The sequence below is a fragment of the Hylobates moloch genome, unplaced genomic scaffold (assembly GCF_009828535.3).
Source record: "Hylobates moloch isolate HMO894 unplaced genomic scaffold, HMol_V3 SCAFFOLD_8, whole genome shotgun sequence".
Lineage (NCBI taxonomy): Eukaryota > Metazoa > Chordata > Mammalia > Primates > Hylobatidae > Hylobates > Hylobates moloch.
In genome coordinates this window covers 11839049-11859099 of record NW_026652283.1, presented here as the reverse complement: position 1 = coordinate 11859099, position 20051 = coordinate 11839049, and the positions used below count along the sequence as shown (strand labels likewise).

The window sequence follows — 20051 nt, the reverse complement described above, 5'->3', positions numbered from 1 at the left end:
TTGCTGTATCACAGTATGTGTGTCCAACGTACTTTTTTTAACGTGGCTACTAGAAAATTTTAAATGACATATGCTGCCCACATTGCATTTTGCTTCGACAGCACTGGTCTAGAGTCTCACGACTCAGTGTGGTCTGGCTGGACTCACGTGAGAGCCATCCCAGACCTTCAGGATCTGCACTTGACTAAGTTCCCCAGGTGAACCTTATGCACAATAAGATAAGCACTGATCTGGACGACCTCAGAAGACATCCAGCCACTGGTAGGTACCCAGTGTGACCCCCCCCAACCCTTCTGGGGCTGGAAAGAGGAGGAGGCTGAGGGAGCAACAGGGAGACCCCTGACTGCCGTTGTGACATCACAGAGTAAACCCCACGGGTCACCCAGCCCTGCCCTGGCTGGTGTCCTGCCCTCAGGACATCCTCTCCAATCCACCATACACCACCTTACCCCTCTGCTGGCAAGAGGGGACCTGATTCATCCTCACGCTAAACACTCATTCTACCCAACTGATTGAGACAGAACAGAAGATAAACTGAAACTTCTCTGTCTTCCCACTGCAAGAGTGAATGAGCGATCCCTCTCAACTGACTCAAAATGTTTGCCTCACCCAGGAGGTAGGTACATTGATGTTGAAATCTCATGAACATCTCATATACATACACTTACTGCTGGATTTGTAACCCAGGTTACACTAATTCATCAATTTCATGTATTTCACATGGTCACAGTAAAAAGCTTAGAAATGCACTACAGGGTTCTACAAAATGGAATGAAAATGTGTTACTTAGCCCAGTTTTCATAGATAAAACTGGTATGTCTCTACCTTGGCCTATTACCTTTTCATCTTCCTTCATTAAAACTTCCATTTCTTCTTCCCTTGCCTCATCATCTTCCTTCTCCTCTCTGTTCCCAGGGCTCCCTATGCCTCTCCTTTTTTCCTTTCATCTGTATTATTCCTGTTGCCAAAATCTGGAGCCTGGTAAAGGCCCAGTAGTGGTGGCAGTAATAGAGCTGTGTGTCACCCCAGTGAGCTGAAAGAGCAGACATCAAGCTCTATGCCAGAGAACAGTAGGGCATCCCCAAGGTCCTGCTGGAAGCCAGCTCTGATCTGGAACTGGGAAGGACAACACACAGTCCAGCTCTTTCTGGTCTCAGAGAATCCAAGAGAGTCTTCCGGGATCCTTCCAGACCCAGGAAAACTCTCACACTCTGCAGAGAAGTTGCGGCTTGTTTAGCATTTGACCTACATTCAGAAACGACCAGCCTCCCAACTTTCAGCTCTAAGGATTACTTAAAAAAAAAAATGGTATTCATTCTCAAATATCTTGCCTTTCTCAGGAGAGAAAAATGAAGCTTGCAATTAGCCAGCAAACTAGCACATACACACACACACACGTACATACACACACTCCAACACAGGGAGCAACGTGGTGTGTTGTTGACCAGCTGGAAGTTAGGATCTCAAAGGAAAGAACAGGATAACTTAAGAGGCACTTCTGGGACTGCAGAGCTGAGTTGGTGGTTCTGAAGAGCCATTGGAGTGTGGGCTCAGGCAGCTTCCCTAATTCAGAAGCAGCCCAAAGTGAACAGATGAATAGATGATAAAGAAGTGGATGTGAACATAACAGAAAAAGCCAGTCATGGCTTAGAATAAATTTTATTATTGTTCTTTATCAGTGGTTTTCTAGGAGAGACACAGAGGGAATATGGGAGCGTCTGGTTGCTAATATGTACCTGAGAAGTATAAAGTACACTTAATCCATTGCCTCAATCTGCAGGAGGTCCCATAAATCTGGCCTGCAATCTGTACATTTTGTTAAAGGTGACTGTGCCTTGGCTTTTACTGAGTGGCAGCCTGGTGATGAGTCAGGTGAACAGTCCTCAAAGATTGCCAATGTTGACTTTACCATTTACTAGCTTTGTGGCCTTGAGCAAGTCAAACCCTCCGAATCGGAACCTCACTTGTAGAATGGGGATGCCACGTGTCTTTCAGGCTGGTTGTGACGATTAAGGAAGATGTCTGAAGGGTCTAGCAAGGTGTCTCCTGGTAGCACAGGTGCCCTTCCCCTTCGTTTCTGCTTAGAGGCACACTTCTTCTACCTGTTTTCGATTTTCACAGAACTAAGAAGGCCAACTCTTTGCCCTCATTTACCCGAGGATAAATTTAACCCTCTGGGAGGTTAAGTAACTTGACCAAAATCCTCAGTGCCGTCGTGCATAGGGTCGTAAACAGAACTCGGATCTGCTGAGGGGTCTGGGTGGCGAAGTCTCGCCCCTCGGGTCCTCCCAATGAGACGCAGACATCCCCTTCCCTCAGAACGGGAGCCTGGGACCCATAGTTTTACGGGGCAGAGGCAGGGAAATGCCTGACTTTGGACTCCCAGCAGCCCGACACATCCCAAGCCCTGGCCCACCGGCCTGGGTGTAAGGAATCCCTCCGACTACCCCGTCTCTCCCGCCCTCCCGCGCAGCCTCGCCAGGCAGCAGAGGCGCCGCGCTTCAGGTGGCCTAGAGCCCCGGCCCAGATCCCGGACACACGTGGCCCCGCCCACCGCGGCTCGCCGGGTCCGTGGCCTGCCCTGGCAGTCCCTGCTGTCTGGGAGGGCCCGCGGGACACCGTTCTCAACCGACGCAGGAAGACCCAGAGGCAGAAACAGCCCGGGTCCCCCCGCCCCACCCGGTCAGGAAGCCCTGGGTAGTTGGCGACCGCGGGGCGGGGCCTCGCAAACAATGCCAAACACGCCCGGCCTGTCGCCGCGGCAACGCGCCCCGTTGCTAGGCGACCGGGCGCCGTAGTAAACGGGAGGCGGCGCGTTACTCATCGGGGTGGGAGGGAGCGCTCGGAAGTGGAGAAGGCGCGGCCCAGGCACCCCCGAGAGGCCCCACCCGTTACGCCCCCGCCCCGCCCCGCGGTCCCCAAGAGACCCCGGCCCCAGCCGGCCCGCGGACGCCGTCACCCGCGCGTGAGCGATTGCCCCACAGGATGTGCAGATGTGGCTGCCCCTCTGATTCACTCCAGCTGCTTGGGGCCTGGAAGAAAGGCGGCTTCCTCTCCTGGAAATGACTGCATTAGCAAAAGTCCTCAAACAATTCCATTAAAAGGCGGAAAGGGAAAGATGAGAACGAGGCCCCGAAACGCTTTTCCAGGGTCCTTCCCACTGAATTGAAGTGTTCTCAAAACTCGGGACCTACGTTAGGAAGACTAGAGTCATTTGATTGTGCGACCATTTGAGGTGATGTAGCCCCTTAAACGTGGTTACAGCTGAGAATAAATCCCGGAGCTAAGTGTCCTACAGTGATGTAGTCACTTTGAACACTAAGCACGGGCATTTTGGTGGCATTACTCTTCCCTTCTGGGCTGGGAAACAAATGTGAAAATGTCCCGTGTGAAGACCTTCTTTATCTTTATCAGCGAAGGAGGAGAAGGTCAGGCACTGATGGAAACATTGCAGTTAGAGCAGCAAAAGCTCAGAAGTTTGGAGATACATCATCCAAAATGGCTCTAATCAGTAGGGGACCACCCAGCTTGGAAAAGGACATAACATTTCCAATCTGTCACTGGTTTTTGAGCAATCTGTTTGTCCCCTGATCTCTGTGCACTAAAAATAATATACTATTTCATGAGATCATCACTGTTTTCTGGGCTTTGCTCATTTAAAAGCAGGAATGTTTCCACAGGTGAGAGGAAATGGATTGGCAGAGAATCTGTTTGATGAAACTCTGGGTGCATCTGCGTAGAAAGGCTTAGGGTGTGCCTGTGGACCCAGGGCTTCCTTTGTAGCTTCTCACTGCTCTTACATATGTGAATCCGGAAGCATCCTGTTTCCTTTAGCAACAGAAGGCTGTTTGGACACATTCTTTATTCACATCTTCACTCAGCATTCCTAATTGTATCCATAAGCCTTCTTGCATTACAAATCTCATTCATTCATTCATTCATTCATTCATTCATAGATGTTAAAACACTGCTAGGCTCTGAGGATCAACAATGAATAAAACATAGCTGCTACTATATCAAGCAACTTAAAGTCAAATGAGCATGACAGACAAGCCATGTGATGAGTTACACGAGAGAGGCACATGCTAGGACATGCAGGAGCAGAGAACAGGGCCAGGGGCATGCATGGTCATCAGACCGGTGATAGCCAAAACATTTACACCCGACTCTAGCCTTTGTCTACTGAGTAACAGAAAGGAGCTAATGGCGCGTGGGTCAGAAATCTAGCTCCTGGGAGGACAGAGATACTCCTGCCAGGGAGGGCAAACAAACCTTTCCGGGAAGATGCCAGTATGGATGACATGAAGAAAAATCAAACAAACAAACAAAAATAACCGGATCCCTCAGCCCCAGGCCTTGGCATTAGAGAAGTGGTGTGGTATATAACCTGCTCTCTGGCTCAGCATTCACGCTTGTCATTTCATCACCTCTAACCTGCAGTGAACTCACAAAACAATAAATTGCATTCCCATTTACAAAGTATGTGTAGGTGTCCCAACACCACTGTTTTCTCTTGATGCACAGCCTAGTAAATGTGGTTTTGTCCAGTACAGGGAACAGTGACTGCGGACCTCAGCAAATATGGGTTAGTCCCCACCGTTGGCCTTGTGGTGTCATAAATGGTGACGTGCATATCTATTCCTGCGGAGGTCATCTTGGAATAGTCACAGTCCAACATGCCAGAGCTAAATACTGTTTTTAGGTGTGGAATCTTCGTGTCTGTGCTGAGTCATGAGCTTCTGAACCGAACCTAATTATATTTATGTTGCATTGACTAGCAATTACTTCTTCTGTTCTAAGAGAGGAAAGGGAAGAAAAAAATATTAACATGCCCAAATTACAATGAAAGGAAGTGAGTGGGATGCTGGGCTCTGATGTTTGTGGCCAGGCAGAGAAACTCATGTTTTGTCAAAAAGAGGAAATTAGACGTTGTGGCCCAGGGTCCTTGGGGAGGGGGAGATCAAGACTGGTCACATTCAGCAGCCAGGCAGTCAAGTACACACACAAAATGCACAGCTTCCTAAGGGGTGGACCCAGGCTTTGTGGAGGCCTAAAATAATATAATTTTGGAGGCCCTCTTTAAGAAAAAGAGTACACAATTACAAGTGTAAATTAGGTAACAAGGTTTTAGAAGAGGTGGAGTGAGTAGGGGACATGGAAGCTGAAGTTTCATTAGCTTCACTCTAAATCCACCCCTAAGCCTCCTCATATAACACACTTAATAGTCTGCCACTCCCATCCCCATTTCCCTGGAGAAGGGAACTTCAGGCTATTAAGGCACAGGGGGTGCGGTTTATGAGCAGAGGCAATAAAAACCAAAGACATAAGGCCGTGCCAAACAGTGACTCAAGCGGGCTATGAGAAGTGTCTGCAAGTATTTGAAGGGTGTAAGCACAGAGAGGGGAAAATAATTGTTCACTGTTCTGGGATGGAAAGGGAATGAAGATACAATTAAGAAAAATGTGCACAAAACTCATCAGGAAACATTGGCTAACTGTATTTTCTGATACCGTGGAGCTGTATTTCCCATGGGAAGTATTTGAGGATCTACTGAGTCACTGAAGCTGGAACTGGCCGCACACACACAAAAAGTGCTACAGGAAAACAATCCTACAAGACTCCTATAGGGAGTGGCTGGATGCCCCAGAGTTCAGCCTGAGCTCTGAATTCCATAGAGCTGACACACGGCATTCTGTAGATTAGCAGGCAGGGAAGATGCCAAATTAAAAAAAAAAAAAAGGATCCTATGGGGAGGAACAGCCACCTCCACCCACATTTTGCCGACTGGTGGGGGAAGCACGTGACGGAAGCGGAAACGATGAGGAGATAGCGCCACCCAGCGTTGTGATGAAACTACTAGCCAGGAAACCAACAGCCAATGCAACTGTAAAAAAAAAAATAAAGAACACAAAATTCCTGCTTCTCCTCCCAAAGGAGAGTGAGTTCTGTCACAACAAATAAAGGGTTGTTTGGGTGATGCAGAAAATGTACCTGAACATGGCACATGTTTATCAAATTTGCTTGTTAACATCAGTCTGAGAGCAGACATTACAGGTGACAAAAGCAGGATCCAAAGCAACTCATTTGGCTAGAACGTGGACTAATTCAAACAATTAAGTTCAGAAGAACCTGCCTTTGATTCCCTAAACGAACTGCACAAATATAGAATGGGAAAAACATGACCTCATGGCTAGTCTGGAAGAGAGGGAGGAAGGGCCGGGTGGGATACAGAGGGTTTTATTAAATGTAAGCCCAAAATGAGTCGAACAGGTGCCATTTTACATGAATTCCCTGGGTATATATTAAGAACTTTCTAAAATTACCAATTCCTGGGCCTCACCCAGAACTACTATGAAATCTCAGGGTGGGTCCAGGAATCGGCATATTTGCCAAACTTCCAAAGATTGTTCTGGTAGTCCATCAGAACTAAGAACGACTGCTCTAAAATGAAAGTGAGACCCTTGAGGAAGTTACATTTAAGACAAATGCAGTAGTTATAATGGAATATAGAAAGTGTTGTGAGAAGGCCGGGGGCAGTGGCTCATGCCTGTAATCCCAGCACTTTGGGAGGCCAAGGTGGGAGGATTGCTTGAGCCCAGGAGTTCTAGACCAGCCTGGACAACATAGTGAGACCCTGTCTCTACTAAAATTAAAAAAAAAAAAATTAAGTGTTGCAAGAGAGGTATAGTGTGACCAGGATCATGAGGAGGGAGCTGTCTGTCCTAGGGAGAAAAGAAACATTTTCAAAGAGTGGATGACTTTTTAGACTAATTTCATTAAGAGGCAGGCAGTTCACCAGGTAAAAAGAGATTGAAGGCATTCCAGCAGAAGGAAGAGCATCAGCAAAGGCTTGGAGGATGAAAGTCCATGCAGGGTTTAGGGACTCACAAACAGCGGCAGAATCTCTTTCAACGTTGGTGTCCCAATTAATTTGCATTTTTTTTTTTTTTTTGACATGGAGTCTCGTTCTGTGGCCCAGGTTGGAGTGCAGTGGCACAACCTCCATCTCCCGGGTTCAAGAGATTCTCCTGCCTCAGCCTCCCAAGTAGTTGGGATTACAGGTGCCTGCCACAATGCCTGGCTAATTTTTTTGTATTTTTAAGTAGAGACAGGGTGTCACTAAGTTGACCAAGCTGGTCTCGAACTCCTGACCTCAAGTGATCCACCTGCCTCGGCCTCCCAAAGTGCTGGGATTGCAGGCATGAACCATCGCGCCCAGCTATTTGTACAATTTTGAGGAGAGAAAGAACAACTTGTACTTCTGGCTGACTGGTGGCAAGAAGATATGCAAACGACTCCTTACTGGTTTGTTAGATTACTTTTTCAACGTTTTAGAAACTCTTTTTTGAAATATAAAATATTGTCATTCCTTTGCCTGAAGGTTGGGAGAGGAATGGTAAATAGCCATGGCATTCCAGATCCTGGAATTCATTGATCTCCAATCCTATTCTATCTGCATCTTTGCCCCATCCCCAGCCAACATTCTCACTCAGCATTCCATGTGTAGAGGGAGATACTTAATAGTACTTTTTTTTTTTTTTGAGACGGATTCTCGCTCTGTTGCCCAGGCTGGAGTGCAGTGGCGCAGTCTCGGCTCACTGCAAGCTCTACCTCCCAGGTTCATGCTATTCTCCTGCCTCAGCCTCCCGAGTAGCTGGGACTACAGGCACCCGCCACCACGCCCGGCTAATTTTTTTGTGTTTTTAGTAGAGATGGGATTTCACCATGTTAGCAGGATGGTTTCAATCTCCTGACCTTGTGATCCACCTGCCTTGGCCTCCCAAAGTGCTGGGATTACAGGTGTGAGCCACTGCGCCCGGCAACAGTACTTATTCTAATGTTCTTTTTTTTTTTTTTGAGACGGAGTCTTGCTCTGTCGCCCAGGCTGGAGTGCAGTGGCGCAATCTCGGCTCACTGCAAGCTCCGCCTCCCGGGTTCACGCCATTCTCCTGCCTCAGCCTCCCGAGTAGCTGGGACTACAGGCGCCCACCACCACGCCCGGCTAATTTTTTTGTATTTTTAGTAGAGACGGGGTTTCACCGTGGTCTCGATCTCCTGACCTCGTGATCCGCCCGCCTCGGCCTCCCAAAGTGCTGGGATTACAAGCGTGAGCCACCGCGCCCGGCCTACTTATTCTAATGTTCGAACTGGAAGGTGGAGACCACCCATGGAACAAGGAAGCTATTTCCTGTTCATGGCTCCATGAGGCCCCGACATTGCAGAGAACAGAGTTTCTTCAAAGAGAAGGGAAACCCTACTCGAGGGAAGGTAAACTTCTGCAGTGATGGTGATCTGCCATATCTTCATGTCTGCCATAAATTCAAGCCCAATCCATTCACACCAGTTACCTAGGGAATGACAGGCAGTGGAAACTAAACCATCATTTACTTTTTAAAGAAAATTTCCTCTGCAAATTGCAGGTCCTTGCGTCTTTGTGCTTAATCCCAGATCCCCATTGGCAAGCTCTCTGGTGTAATCTCCCAGAACAGCTGGGCCCTGATTGCCTTGTCAATTATTAAATGCCCGTGTTCCCTGTAAGGCAGCATTTAATCATGAGGCACTCCAAAGAATATGAGATAGAAGGGGAGGGGTAGGAGGAGAGGGAGGAGGGTAGGAAGACAGTTTGCATTCTTGCAACATTAAACCAAAGGGACTTGGAGTGCAGATGGCATCCTTCGGTCCTTCCAGACAAGCTGCAAGACGCTGACCATGGCCAAGGTAACCGGCTTCCCCTCTTATTCCTCAAAGGATGCAGTCTACAGCTATTTTGTACCTGGCTCTTTTAAGAAGTGCACCTGCCTCATCGATCTGTTGTCCTTCCTAGCCTGTGCTAATTCTGGGTTACTCTGTTAATATATGTTGATGTAAGGGTTACTGATTATACATTGGCGCCTACGCACTTCCTAATGATCTAAGGGCCCAAGTGTTAGAGAAACCACTCTGTCCCTTTTCTAGAGAGTAAAGAGTCACCTTGTCATGGGATCTGTTGCATACACAAAGATAGTTGTTCTTATGGCCATTACTTCTTCAGGATCACTTTACGGAAACCATTGCAAAATTAGATTTGTTCTTCCAATTCAAGAGGTATCCGGATCCTAGCAGGAAAAGGCATGTTTGGGGAAAGGAGTAAAGTATGTGACAAAGGGCATGGTACTATAGGTGTTGGAGATAATTCTTGAAAATTCTCGAATGAGATTATCATTCGATATCAAGAAGATGATTTTTGAATGAGGTTCCTTGTGTCTCTCCCTGGTGGATGCTCCTTCTGGAAGGAATCTCTTTGAGCTTCAGTCCAAGCTCTTTTTTATTCTTTGTTTCTCAAATTGCCTCTGCCTTAAATTGGTTGTCACTTTGGTGCCACAAAGTGGGTGTATCTTAGTATGGGGTTCGTTATTCTTTCTTATTTCTGAATCACCCCGAGAATAACTTGCAAATATATATAACTTGAAGTGGATTGAATGTGGAGTAAAAATCTTGCAAGCATAACTTGAAATGGATTGAGAGTGGAGTTAAAATCTGACGTGATAATAGACAAATTTCCAAACCAGACTGAAAATGATTGTTGAAAATTGAATGCTGAGGTCACAAAAGTTAGAATGCCTGTCTTTAGGTCAGTCTTCACACCAAATAGTTAGTGAAGATGTTTTACCTGGAAGTCCATTTCTTATTCAAGCAGTGTAAGAATTATTAGGAAGGATGACTCACAGTAAGAGAATGATGACTAAAACCAATAGGATTTTCATAACTAAAACCAAGATGAAAACATTTTAGGAAAGGGGAACTGGGCAGCATACGACTTCAGTGTCTAGCAACAGAAAATCTTTCCTCCCCCCAGATGCTGCGGATTTTTTGTCCTTAGTCAAGGTCACCCAGAGTCTTGCAAGAACTGACAATTCTTGGCAGAGTTAATTTGTTGAGTGCTTTTAAAAGTAAAATCATATTAGCAGATTGCTTTTCAGAAGTTGTCTTTATCATGTTTTATATATTGGTTTTACATACATATGATCTTTGTGTATTTCTTATTGCCATAAATAATAAGCACTTTGTGATATGCACTGTCTTAGTCCCTGGAAATTCTGAAGAACAACCATTTCATTTCTAAGGTAAAGTTCTCTGTTAAATGTAGAAACATTAAGCTGGGTGTGATAAGGGAGGGAAATTTATGGGCCTGTCCATTTAGCTATGGTTTTATTTATGGCTCTTAAGCTAAGCAGATTTAAGTGTGATTAATTCTGATACGAAGGATCCCTTGGAAAGCTCAAGGAGGTTTACTTTAAGAAGCGTCTGTCAGCGACTAACCATAGGCTTCTTTTCTGTTCAGTGTGCATTAATATAACTGTATAAACTGCTCTAACACAAAGTGAGAGACTTACTTCTCTAAATCAAATTAAATCTGGCTCCAAGCCACCACTCAACAAAGTTGGCAGTCTAATACCAGTCATATTTTAGCTTGCCCTCCTCTTCTCTTAGGCTGAAAATGACATGGAGAGTAGGGGCTCCCGCCAGAGCCATCCCGGGCTTCAGTTCTTTCGGCAGCCTCCCCTATGTCCCCACTGTGAGGCAGACACTTCTGCACCAGACTGGAAGACATGGCCCTCCGGGTTCCTCTCCACCAACCAAGGGCTTGGCTGCTGACACCCTACCCATGGCTCTGTGGACACCAAACCTGGTGTCCAGCCTACACAGGCACCACACAGCCACTTCACATTTGAAACTCTGTTGTCTCCGTGGCAGTGGATGGAAGCTGGGCCCGACTGCTACCTCTCCCAGAACCATAAGCCCCATCTCCTCTCCAAAGGTTTCAATAGCCCCACATCCCAGTAGGTTCACTGCCCTCTTTTATCCTCCAGGCCCCAAAGCATCCATCTGCTTCCCCTGGAGACTTCCAGTTTAATATTCATTGCTATGACTCCCTTCAGAGGAATCTGTAATTCAGGGAAGAGGACACCAATAGCTCACTTTGTTAAAATAGTAAATGCTTCGGCAAGTCAGTGCTACTACCTGTCAGTGAAGACAAAGCCAAAAACGATTACCACAAAGAGCCTTTGGAATGCTCCCAATTCCTTTTTCTAAACTTTCATATAAAGTTTAGACTTTATATAAAACTTTCCAGAAGTTATCAATTGCCTTGTCAATTATTAATTATATAATTTTCATATGTATTCATATCATTTTATATAAAGTTAAAAGTTTATATAACCGGCCAGGCGTGGTGGCTTACGCCTGCAATCCCAACACTTTGGGAGGCCAAGGCGGGCAGATCACCTGAGATCAGGAGTTCAAGACCAGCCTGGCCAACATGGTGAAACCCTGTCTCTACTAAAAATACAAAAAAAAATTAACCAGGCATGGTGGCAGCCGCCTGTAATCCCAGCTACTCGGGAGGCTGAGGCAAGAGAATCTCTTGAACCCGGGAGGTGGAGGTTGCAGTGAGCTGAGATTGTGCCATTGCACTCCAGCCTGGGCAACAAGAGTGACACTCTGTCTTGAAAAAAAAAAAAGAAGAGAAAAAGTTTATATATCCTCTGCCTGAGGTTATTGCTATCTGATGCTTATTCAGAACACCCTCAATTTACGCAGCAGTTTAGTATTGAGTGCCTAATGTGTAAAATACTGTGCTAGTTGCTGTGGGAAAGATAAAAATCACAGACACATTTGCTACCTAATGGCAGCTTGAAATCTTGGAGGGAAGATAAGACATGACCAAAAATAAATGTGAAAAGAGTACTATTAAGAAGGCACACACCACAGTCCTTGAAGCCCTTCCAAGCCTCACTTTCCATGGAAGGTGCTGGTTAGGGGACCTCCCTGAAGCAGTTGGGACTTGGGGTGAGCCTCAGAAGGGGCAGGACTTCAGTAGACAGGGCCTGGCCAGCAGTGGTATGAAATTTGCAGCAATCCACCTTCTCTCTCTCTCGCTCAATCTACTGGTCCAAGAACTCCAGGTAGTGGCTGCTGGTAGATCCATCACTGCTACTCAGAATGATCCCCCTGCTGTTTGTTGGTGGGGTCATTACAGCACTCACCATAAAGGTACACACACACACACACACACACACACACACACACACACATACATCCTCCCTAGGATTTGCCAGCTGGAGGCTATGTTGATTCCACTCTCACCATTTGAGGCAGAAATGGAAGATTTTAACATGTTCACGTCCAATTCATTCTGACTTCTGCATTCCTCATTCTAATTTGTCCTATCTGGTGGATCACCTTTATCCTACTTCTGTGTATTGCTGCATATCATGCCCAGAGGCCAGCCCCTGTCATTCAATCTATGCAAATCACCGCTTTTCTGTAGTTGGATCTGTGTAAGGTTCAACATAAGGAAGCATCATCCCTGCGTTGCGTAGAGGCCAGGGGAAAACTTTCCCTTTGCCCTCTGAAGGTTCACTGAAAATCACTGACAAGAGGCAGATTAATAGGAGAAAAAACACACAAGTTTATTTGATCGTAGTTTCACATGACGTGGGAACCTTCAGAATGAAGACCCAAAGATGCAGGGAAAATTGTCTATTTTTATGCTTAGGTTCAACAAAGTATGGACAGTCACGTAGAAATATGATTAGACATCAAGGGCATGATCTACTGTTTTTTTATTTACTGTTATTTATTTTTTAGAGACAGATAGCCCTGTTGCCCAGACTGGAGTGCAGTGGCATGATCATGGCTTACTGCAGCCTCAACCTCCTGGGCTCAGGTGATCCTCCCACCTCAGCCTCAAAAGTAGCTGGGACTACAGGCGTGCGCCACCATGCCCGGCTAATTTTTTTTTTCATAGAGACAGGGTCTCACTGTGTTACCCAAGCTGGTCATGAATTCCTGAACTCAAGCGATCCTCCCACCTCTGGAAGGGATTACGGTGCTAGGATTACACGCATGAGCCACTGCATCTGGCCTGATCTAATAACATCAATAGACTGAGTGGGGAGCCCAGCAATGCCTGCTTCTCCTTGGCCTCTCTGAGCGTGCATTTCTTCCTTCTGGGTGTGGGGCAGGACCCTCTCTGGAATGGGAGTCTTATGACCTACAGTCACACAGGCTAGGCCAGATAACTTCTTCAGGGCCAGTTTGGACATGGGAAGGCAGAGGGAGTCAGAGTAATATTTTTAGGTTTTATGGCTGGCTCTGGGGAAAGGGGCTCCGGTTTCTACAACCCACCTTGAGAAAGAGGGATTCTAGTTTCTGTGGCTAGCCTTGGGAAAGAGTGGGACTGAGACAGGAGGACAGGAGAAGGTCAGAGAGAGTTGCTTCTGAGGCCCCCATTTGGGCGTATGGTTTTCTGACACCCTCCGGGTGCTTGCTGCAGACCACTCCTGAAGCCGAGCTTCCACGCGGCCCCTGGAGAAAACTGTCAGAGGCGGGTTGTGCCTATCCACCTTGGAGGAGTATGGCTTGAGCGGAGGGAGCGCAGGGAAGGATGGCCACATCTCCGAGGCGGCTCTGAGTCAAGCTCCCCTGCTCCCTTCCCTTCCACTTGTGCTTATCTATTACAGATGGAGCTCGCGAAGGCCCTCTCTGGCCAGCGGACACTCCTGTCTGCCATCCTCAGCATGCTATCACTCAGCTTCTCCACAACATCCCTGCTCAGCAACTACTGGTTTGTGGGTACACAGAAGGTGCCCAAGCCCCTGTGCGAGAAAGGTCTGGCAGCCAAGTGCTTTGACATGCCAGTGTCCCTGGATGGGGATACCACCAACACATCCACCCAGGAGGTGGTACAATACAACTGGGAGACTGGGGATGACCGGTTCTCCTTCCGGAGCTTCCGGAGTGGCATGTGGCTATCCTGTGAGGAAACTGTGGAAGAACCAGGTAGCCTACATTCTGGGATATAAGAGCAACGGGGTCAGGGCGGGCAAGGGATCTAATGCAGGCATGGAAATCAGGTAGGCCCGCTTAGGGCTGGGGTTGCCCTGGAAGTGCAGCACTGCCCACACCCCAGTGGGCCTCACTCTCTTCTCCCAGCACAGAACCTTCCACCTCTGTCCAGTGTCCTTCTCTATAGTAGCCCCTTTTTAATAAGGTTGAAAGTCCTCTGGCTTTTCACTTCCTCCCTCTGTAGTAGACTTATTGGTTCAAAATAGCATGTTAAAAATAGAATTAACCTTAAAAGTTTCATTTAGACCTTTCACATTATGGGAATTTCCGGTCTAGGGAGCTAGAATTGCTGTTTAGAAACAAAATGAACGGAGAGGAATATTGTAGGAAAGCCCTAGCTCTGCTCAACCGTGACCTCATACAAATAACTTCATTTTTTTTTCTTTTTTTTGAGATGGAGTTTCGCTCCTGTTGCCCAGGCTGGAGTGCAATGGTGTGATCTTGGCTCACCACAACCTCTGCCTCGCAGGTTCAAGCGATTCTATTGCCTCAGCCTCCCAAGTAGCTGGGATTACAGGCATGTGCCACCATATCCAGCTAATTTTGTATTTTTAGCAGAGACAGGGTTTCTCCATGTTGGTCAGGCTGGTCTCGAACTCCCGACCTCAAGTGATCTGCCCACCTCGGCCTCCCAAAGTGCTGAGATTACAGGCATGAGCCACCATGCCCAGCCTATAACTTCGTTTCTATAGGCCTTGATTTGCTCATTTGTGAGATGAAAGCATCACAGCAGATCATCTTACAGCCTCTTCCTGGCCTCACAGTGTTTTCTCATTCTGAGTATTACCGCTACCATTTAAAAGTGGGGGAACCGAAGCCAGCTGGCCAGGGTAACTAGATCACGTAAGAGAGCCCTCAAGGAGCTGAAGGCAGATCTGCCAGGTCTCCTGCCCCTCAGTGCGCACTGGCAACGCAGGCAGGCGCTGGTCGATGTGTGTTCCTCAGGTTTGGAGGAATGAGCTGAAGACACCTCCTCTTCCCTGCCCAAGAGCACTGAAAGGTGACTCTGTGGCCTGGGAAGAAAGCACCTGGTAGTGAAGCTTTTCTAATGCCCAGAATCATGAACAATTTGATATCTGCTACTTCTCCCTATCTGAGCTAAAAGGGAAATGGAAGAGGAATTTTAAAAATGTGTGTATTTACATTTATATTTATTATTGTGCCACTTAGCACTGCTCCATCCCCAGTCCTGGAAACAATTTAGAGCCCTTCGGTCCAGTGGTACAGCGGCAGCAAAAGGTATTAGTTAACACTAAGATCATTAACTCTTCTGGACACGGGAAATGGGAACATTAAGCTATGTAGGTGCTCTCAGGGAAACATCTTCTGCATTAGCAGAGATTGAAGAGAGAGAAACTCACCTGGGCTGACTCTTGGCTGTGCCATTCATTCACCCAGGCGTTCTTTCCTGCTTTCCTGCTGTATGCGGGGCAGGTGCTGTCAGAGCAGAGGGAGCAGTGCCAGTTATGGGGTGGGGAAGGTTTTCATTCCAACCATCCCAGGGAATAGCTCCATGACGTTGTACCTTGTATGTTTCAGGGGAGAGGTGCCGAAGTTTCATTGAACTTACACCACCAACCGAGAGAGGTGAGAAAGGACTACTGGAATTTGCCACGTTGCAAGGCCCATGTCACCCCACTCTCCGATCTGGAGGGAAGCGGTTGATGGAGAAGGCTTCCCTCCCCTCCCCTCCCCTCCCTTGGGGCTTTGTGGCAAGTATGTGTCTGATAAGGAATTTACAGTAGTTACCACTGACTTGGGCCTCTCCGGATCTAAACTGCACTGTGATCTCCCACTTTTCTGAGCCCCGCAGGGTGACACAAATTCCTCCTTGAGCTGACTTTTATTCACATGCAGGAATGCAAAAATGGAACAGCAGGGATAAATACCATTCACAAATAGAAAACCACCAACAGCGCTAACCTACTCTTGTTGCCAAGTAACCGTGTAGGAAGGCTTAGCTTTTTCCTCCTTTTTCTCCACGATTATTATTATTATTATTTGGTAAAATGAAAGGAAAGGAGTGAAGAAGGGAGGCAGGGAGGGAACCATCCCAAAATTAAATGAGGAAAAAGAGAGACAAAAAATGATAACTAGAGCAACATTAGTTCCCTGCAGGATTTATGAAAATTCGATGATTTCTTCTCAAATCTCCCCAACAGTATTTACAGTCAGTCAAGCTTACTTGGGTATATACTGGTTATGGAGTGGGAGCTGTGAGTGACGTCAAAGGACTAGAAATGAAGTAATGTTCCTCCCTGGTTTCAGCTGTGCCTCGTTCTCCCCTTCTCGGATGCAGCTAGGGTCTTAACTCCTAATAGGCATCCTATGCTCACCGCTTGTTCAGTTTTTTAACTGTCAGGGTGAGCGCTCCCTCTTCCTCTGGTTTCTGGCAGAAATCCTATGGTTATCCCTGGGAACGCAGATCACCTACATCGGACTTCAATTCATCAGCTTCCTCCTGCTACTAACAGACTTGCTGCTCACTGGGAACCCTGCCTGTGGGCTCAAACTGAGCGCCTTTGCTGCTGTTTCCTCTGTCCTGTCAGGTGAGTTGCTCCTGGAGGGGGAGAGGGTGGTTGGCCCTGGCCACTTTTGAAGTCCTAGCTGGAGGGCTTGAGTCTTTGCCCTGAAGGGGAGAAGGAGCCCAAAGGCAGTACAAAGAATGGAGGTAGGCATCTTTAATTTTAAATTGAAGTAACATACGAAATTGTATATTGGATCACCATGTACTTTACAAAATGATTTACCTCTAGGTTCCTTTATTTGCAAGCTTTCTCAATAGGTAAAATCTATTGTTTGGGTTACTTTTCAGCTGTGACATATACACAGCTTTTCAAGACCGGTCTCCATTGGATAAAGTGAGAGATGCACATATAAGATGAAGAATTAAGCCAACATTGGGGTGTGGGTGGGAAGGAGTAGGGGTGGGGTGCAGTGGCCTTGGGTGCAGCCTTGACTCAGAGACTTTTTCCATAGCTCTCAGCCTACAGTCTGGGGTCACCTATTGCAAAGATGTGCATTTAAGGAGAAGCCCCCATTGTGAATTAGTCTTCGGGAAATGTGGTGGCATGGGGTAATGGGCTACTCCAACAGAGGCTGCGCCTGACTGTAAGAAGGGTGATCCAAAATCGTACTCCTGGCAGATGGCATGAAAGCCTTTCTCTAAGGACTCTGCCTTCCTGTTTCCTCCGTAGGTCTCTTGGGGATGGTGGCCCACATGATGTATTCACAAGTCTTCCAGGCGACTGCCAACTTGGGTCCAGAAGACTGGAGACCACATGTTTGGAATTATGGCTGGGCCTTCTAGTAAGTGCTGTCATCTCCTGAACCTTTGTAGCCCCAGCCAACCTTCATGAGCTTTTTCTGCCCTCAGCTAGATGCTTATTCGGTGAAGCCCTGCCTTCTCTTCATCCCTCATCCCGAGCCTGTCAACCACACAGGGCTGCATCATCAGGACACATCCATTCTTCCCTGCCTTCTGAGGGAGTACAGGGAGGATTCCTCGAGTGTGTCTTGGGAGGATGTTATTTTGTCCAGTTTTCCTGCTCATCAGCTGTGGCAGTTGCCTCTTCACCTGGTATATTTGTCACCCTGGGGAAACAAGACTGATTCTGTAGGCCTTATGGAAATGTGCTTTTTTATTTTTTTAATGATTCAAGGTATTAGAGAACAGAGAAATAGAGAAATTGCTTTGAAATTTGGATTGAACTGCATTCTCTGTAAATGGCTTATTCCTCTCCTCTTCACTTCCTTCTATATCCATTCTTTTTCTACTGAACCATGTTGGAAATAAAACTTCACTACCACAGTCATTCTCTAACCCTTAAAGAATTAAGGGGTCAGTCATTTTAGAGTTCTCTTAAAAAGAGAGCGACAGCAACCATCACAAAGCATCACATACAAGTTAAATATTACCTTTGAGAGCTCTTACTTTCTCCCTTAAGGAGCACTCTTTATTCACAGCAAGTTGCCAACTTGTACTGATATTTACTGTCTAAGTGCTAAGTACTTTGAGAGCACTGAAAAGACACAGTGATAGGCTCAAGTTTCCATTCAGGGAAGGAAGCCTGCACGTCTGTTGTGAGGCCCTATCCCCTTTCCTGTGGTACAATCTGTGCTAATAATTTGGGAGTCTGAGCCTACTACACCAGCCAGGGCATCAGCTCAATGCAGTTCCCAGATCCAGCATTTCTCACCTTTTGTCTGTCTTCAGGCCATTCTTGGCATTAACGGCTGTGGAGCTCAGGCTAGGCAACGCCCATCAATCAACTCCCAGAAGCATCCCAGACTGAACCTACTGCATTTGTCAGAGGCAGCAGATATGAACACACAGGGCCCGCCTGCGACCTGGCTTTAACCATCACTTGGCCTCATGAAATCTCTCCCTAACCTCACAAAACTTCCTATTTCCTGAGCTTCCCAGAACCACAGGGAGATTTAGGGATTTGACTTTCCAAGTTTTCAGGAATGTGTTTAATATGGTTCCCTAGTGTCTTCTTTTCCTTTCTTGAATCCATCCACATTCTCTTAATCTCCAGCTCCTCTCCCATCCATTACAAACTCCCTTAAGCCAAAACCACACTGTTTCCATATGAAGCAAATTCCACTAGTACAACCTATAATACCTCCTGATTTGTAGTAAATGTTTTCCTGAATGACTTTCAGAGGCTCAACTTTGTGGACCCTAAGACTGCTAAGTTCAAAACAAAGGAAGATGGAAGAGGGATGATTCCTCCCAGCATCTGAGCGGGGGGACATCTTTGGCAGGGCGTGTGTGTGTGTGTTGGGGTGGGAGAGGGAGGGTATGCAGTAGGTTATGTCCACTGCATACAGCTCAGCTTCAGGCCTGGGGAATCTTGGAGATTTTACAAGGGTCAATGCAGCTTGAGAAACAGGAGTCCAAATATGCACAGACACACACACAAAATAGGCACACCAGATAGAAAAGCGCGTGGCACCAACAACTCAACAATTCAGTGAAAACAAATCCATTAAGCTCCTTGTCTGATACTATGACTATATGAGTCATTCTCTTTTTAGAAACCGGTAAGTTCTCTTCCCACAGTTCTTTACCTGAAACATGGTGGAAAGTCCCTAAATCCCCACAAGGCATTAAGCTAGTCCACTAGTAGGAAGAGGTCATGGCATTTTTCTCTCAAGAAAGTCCTGTTCTTACTGTCCAATCTTTTTGTGCATTTGTCCCTAGCATGGCCTGGCTCTCCTTCACCTGCTGCATGGCATCGGCTGTCACCACCTTCAACACGTACACCAGGATGGTGCTGGAGTTCAAGTGCAAGCATAGTAAGAGCTTCAAGGAAAACCCAAACTGCCTACCACATCACCACCAGTGTTTCCCTCGGCAGCTGTCAAGTGCAGCCCCCACCGCGGGTCCTTTGACCAGCTACCACCAGTATCATAATCAGCCCATCCACTCTGTCTCTGAGGGAGTCGACTTCTACTCTGAGCTGCGGAACAAGGGATTTCAACGAGGGGCCAGCCAGGAGCTGAAAGAAGCAGTTAGATCATCTGTAGAGGAAGAGCAGTGTTAGGAGTTAAGCGGGTTTGGGGAGTAGGCTTGAGCCCTACCTTACACGTCTGCTGATTATCAACATGTGCTTAAGCCAACGTCTGTCTCTGAGCATGGTTTTTAGAGGCTATGAATAAGGCTATGAATAAGGGTTATCTTTAAGTCCTAAGGGATTCCCGGGTGCCACTGCTCTCTTTTCCTCTACAACTCCATCTTGTTTCACCCACCCCACATCTTACACATCCAGAATTCCCTTCTTTACTGATAGTTTCTGTGCCAGATTCTGGGCTAAACTGTGGAGATAAAAAGAAGAGTAAAATATACTTCCTGACCTTAAGGGTCTGATACATCTAGTTATTGGTCTGGAAATTGGAGAAATGGAGGAGAGCAAATTAGCGGTAGTGTGACTGTGGCTCAACTTTCCATGGTACACGCGAATTGTTCTGGAAGTCACAGATGGGAAGACAGAAGCACCCGAATGCTTTATCATATAGCACAGAGGTCCTCCACACTGCCTGGGACAGTGTCCTGCATACACACAGTAGGTACCCGGTAAAAGTGTTATTAAATATTGTCCCAGGAGCCCTTAGGAGAGTGGTTTAACATGAGAAGGCACCAACAGCACACAGGG

The 20051-nt window shown here is 46.9% G+C and overlaps 1 protein-coding gene across 5 annotated transcripts; it reads left to right on the top strand.

Moving 5' to 3' along the window:
• The first annotated feature begins 404 nt into the window (after positions 1 to 404).
• On the top strand, positions 405 to 19518 carry GSG1 (germ cell associated 1). Of its 5 annotated transcripts, none has more exons than XM_032159667.2 (7): positions 408 to 616; positions 13506 to 13824; positions 15061 to 15129; positions 15430 to 15606; positions 16287 to 16439; positions 17088 to 17199; positions 19100 to 19518. In XM_032159667.2, the coding sequence occupies exons 1-7, from the start codon at positions 569 to 571 to the stop codon at positions 19440 to 19442; spliced, it is 1221 nt and encodes a 406-aa protein (XP_032015558.1). In that variant the 5' UTR covers positions 408 to 568; the 3' UTR covers positions 19443 to 19518. The 5 variants fall into 5 exon arrangements, with proteins under 5 accessions (XP_032015573.1, XP_032015566.1, XP_032015559.1 ...); XM_032159671.2 differs by having other exon boundaries at positions 409 to 616; positions 15430 to 15477; XM_032159675.2 differs by lacking the exon at positions 15061 to 15129 and having other exon boundaries at positions 407 to 616; positions 15430 to 15477.
• The last annotated feature ends 533 nt before the right edge of the window (positions 19519 to 20051 follow it).

Excerpts from the sequence above, each read along its gene's own strand:
- GSG1 (XM_032159667.2), top strand. The coding sequence starts at position 569 with ATGAGCGATCCCTCTCAACTGACTCAAAATGTTTGCCTCACCCAGGAG. Across the intron at positions 617-13,505 it reads ATGTTTGCCTCACCCAGGAG|ATGGAGCTCGCGAAGGCCCT; the intron begins GTAGGTACATTG and ends TATCTATTACAG. Across the intron at positions 17,200-19,099 it reads AATTATGGCTGGGCCTTCTA|CATGGCCTGGCTCTCCTTCA; the intron begins GTAAGTGCTGTC and ends ATTTGTCCCTAG.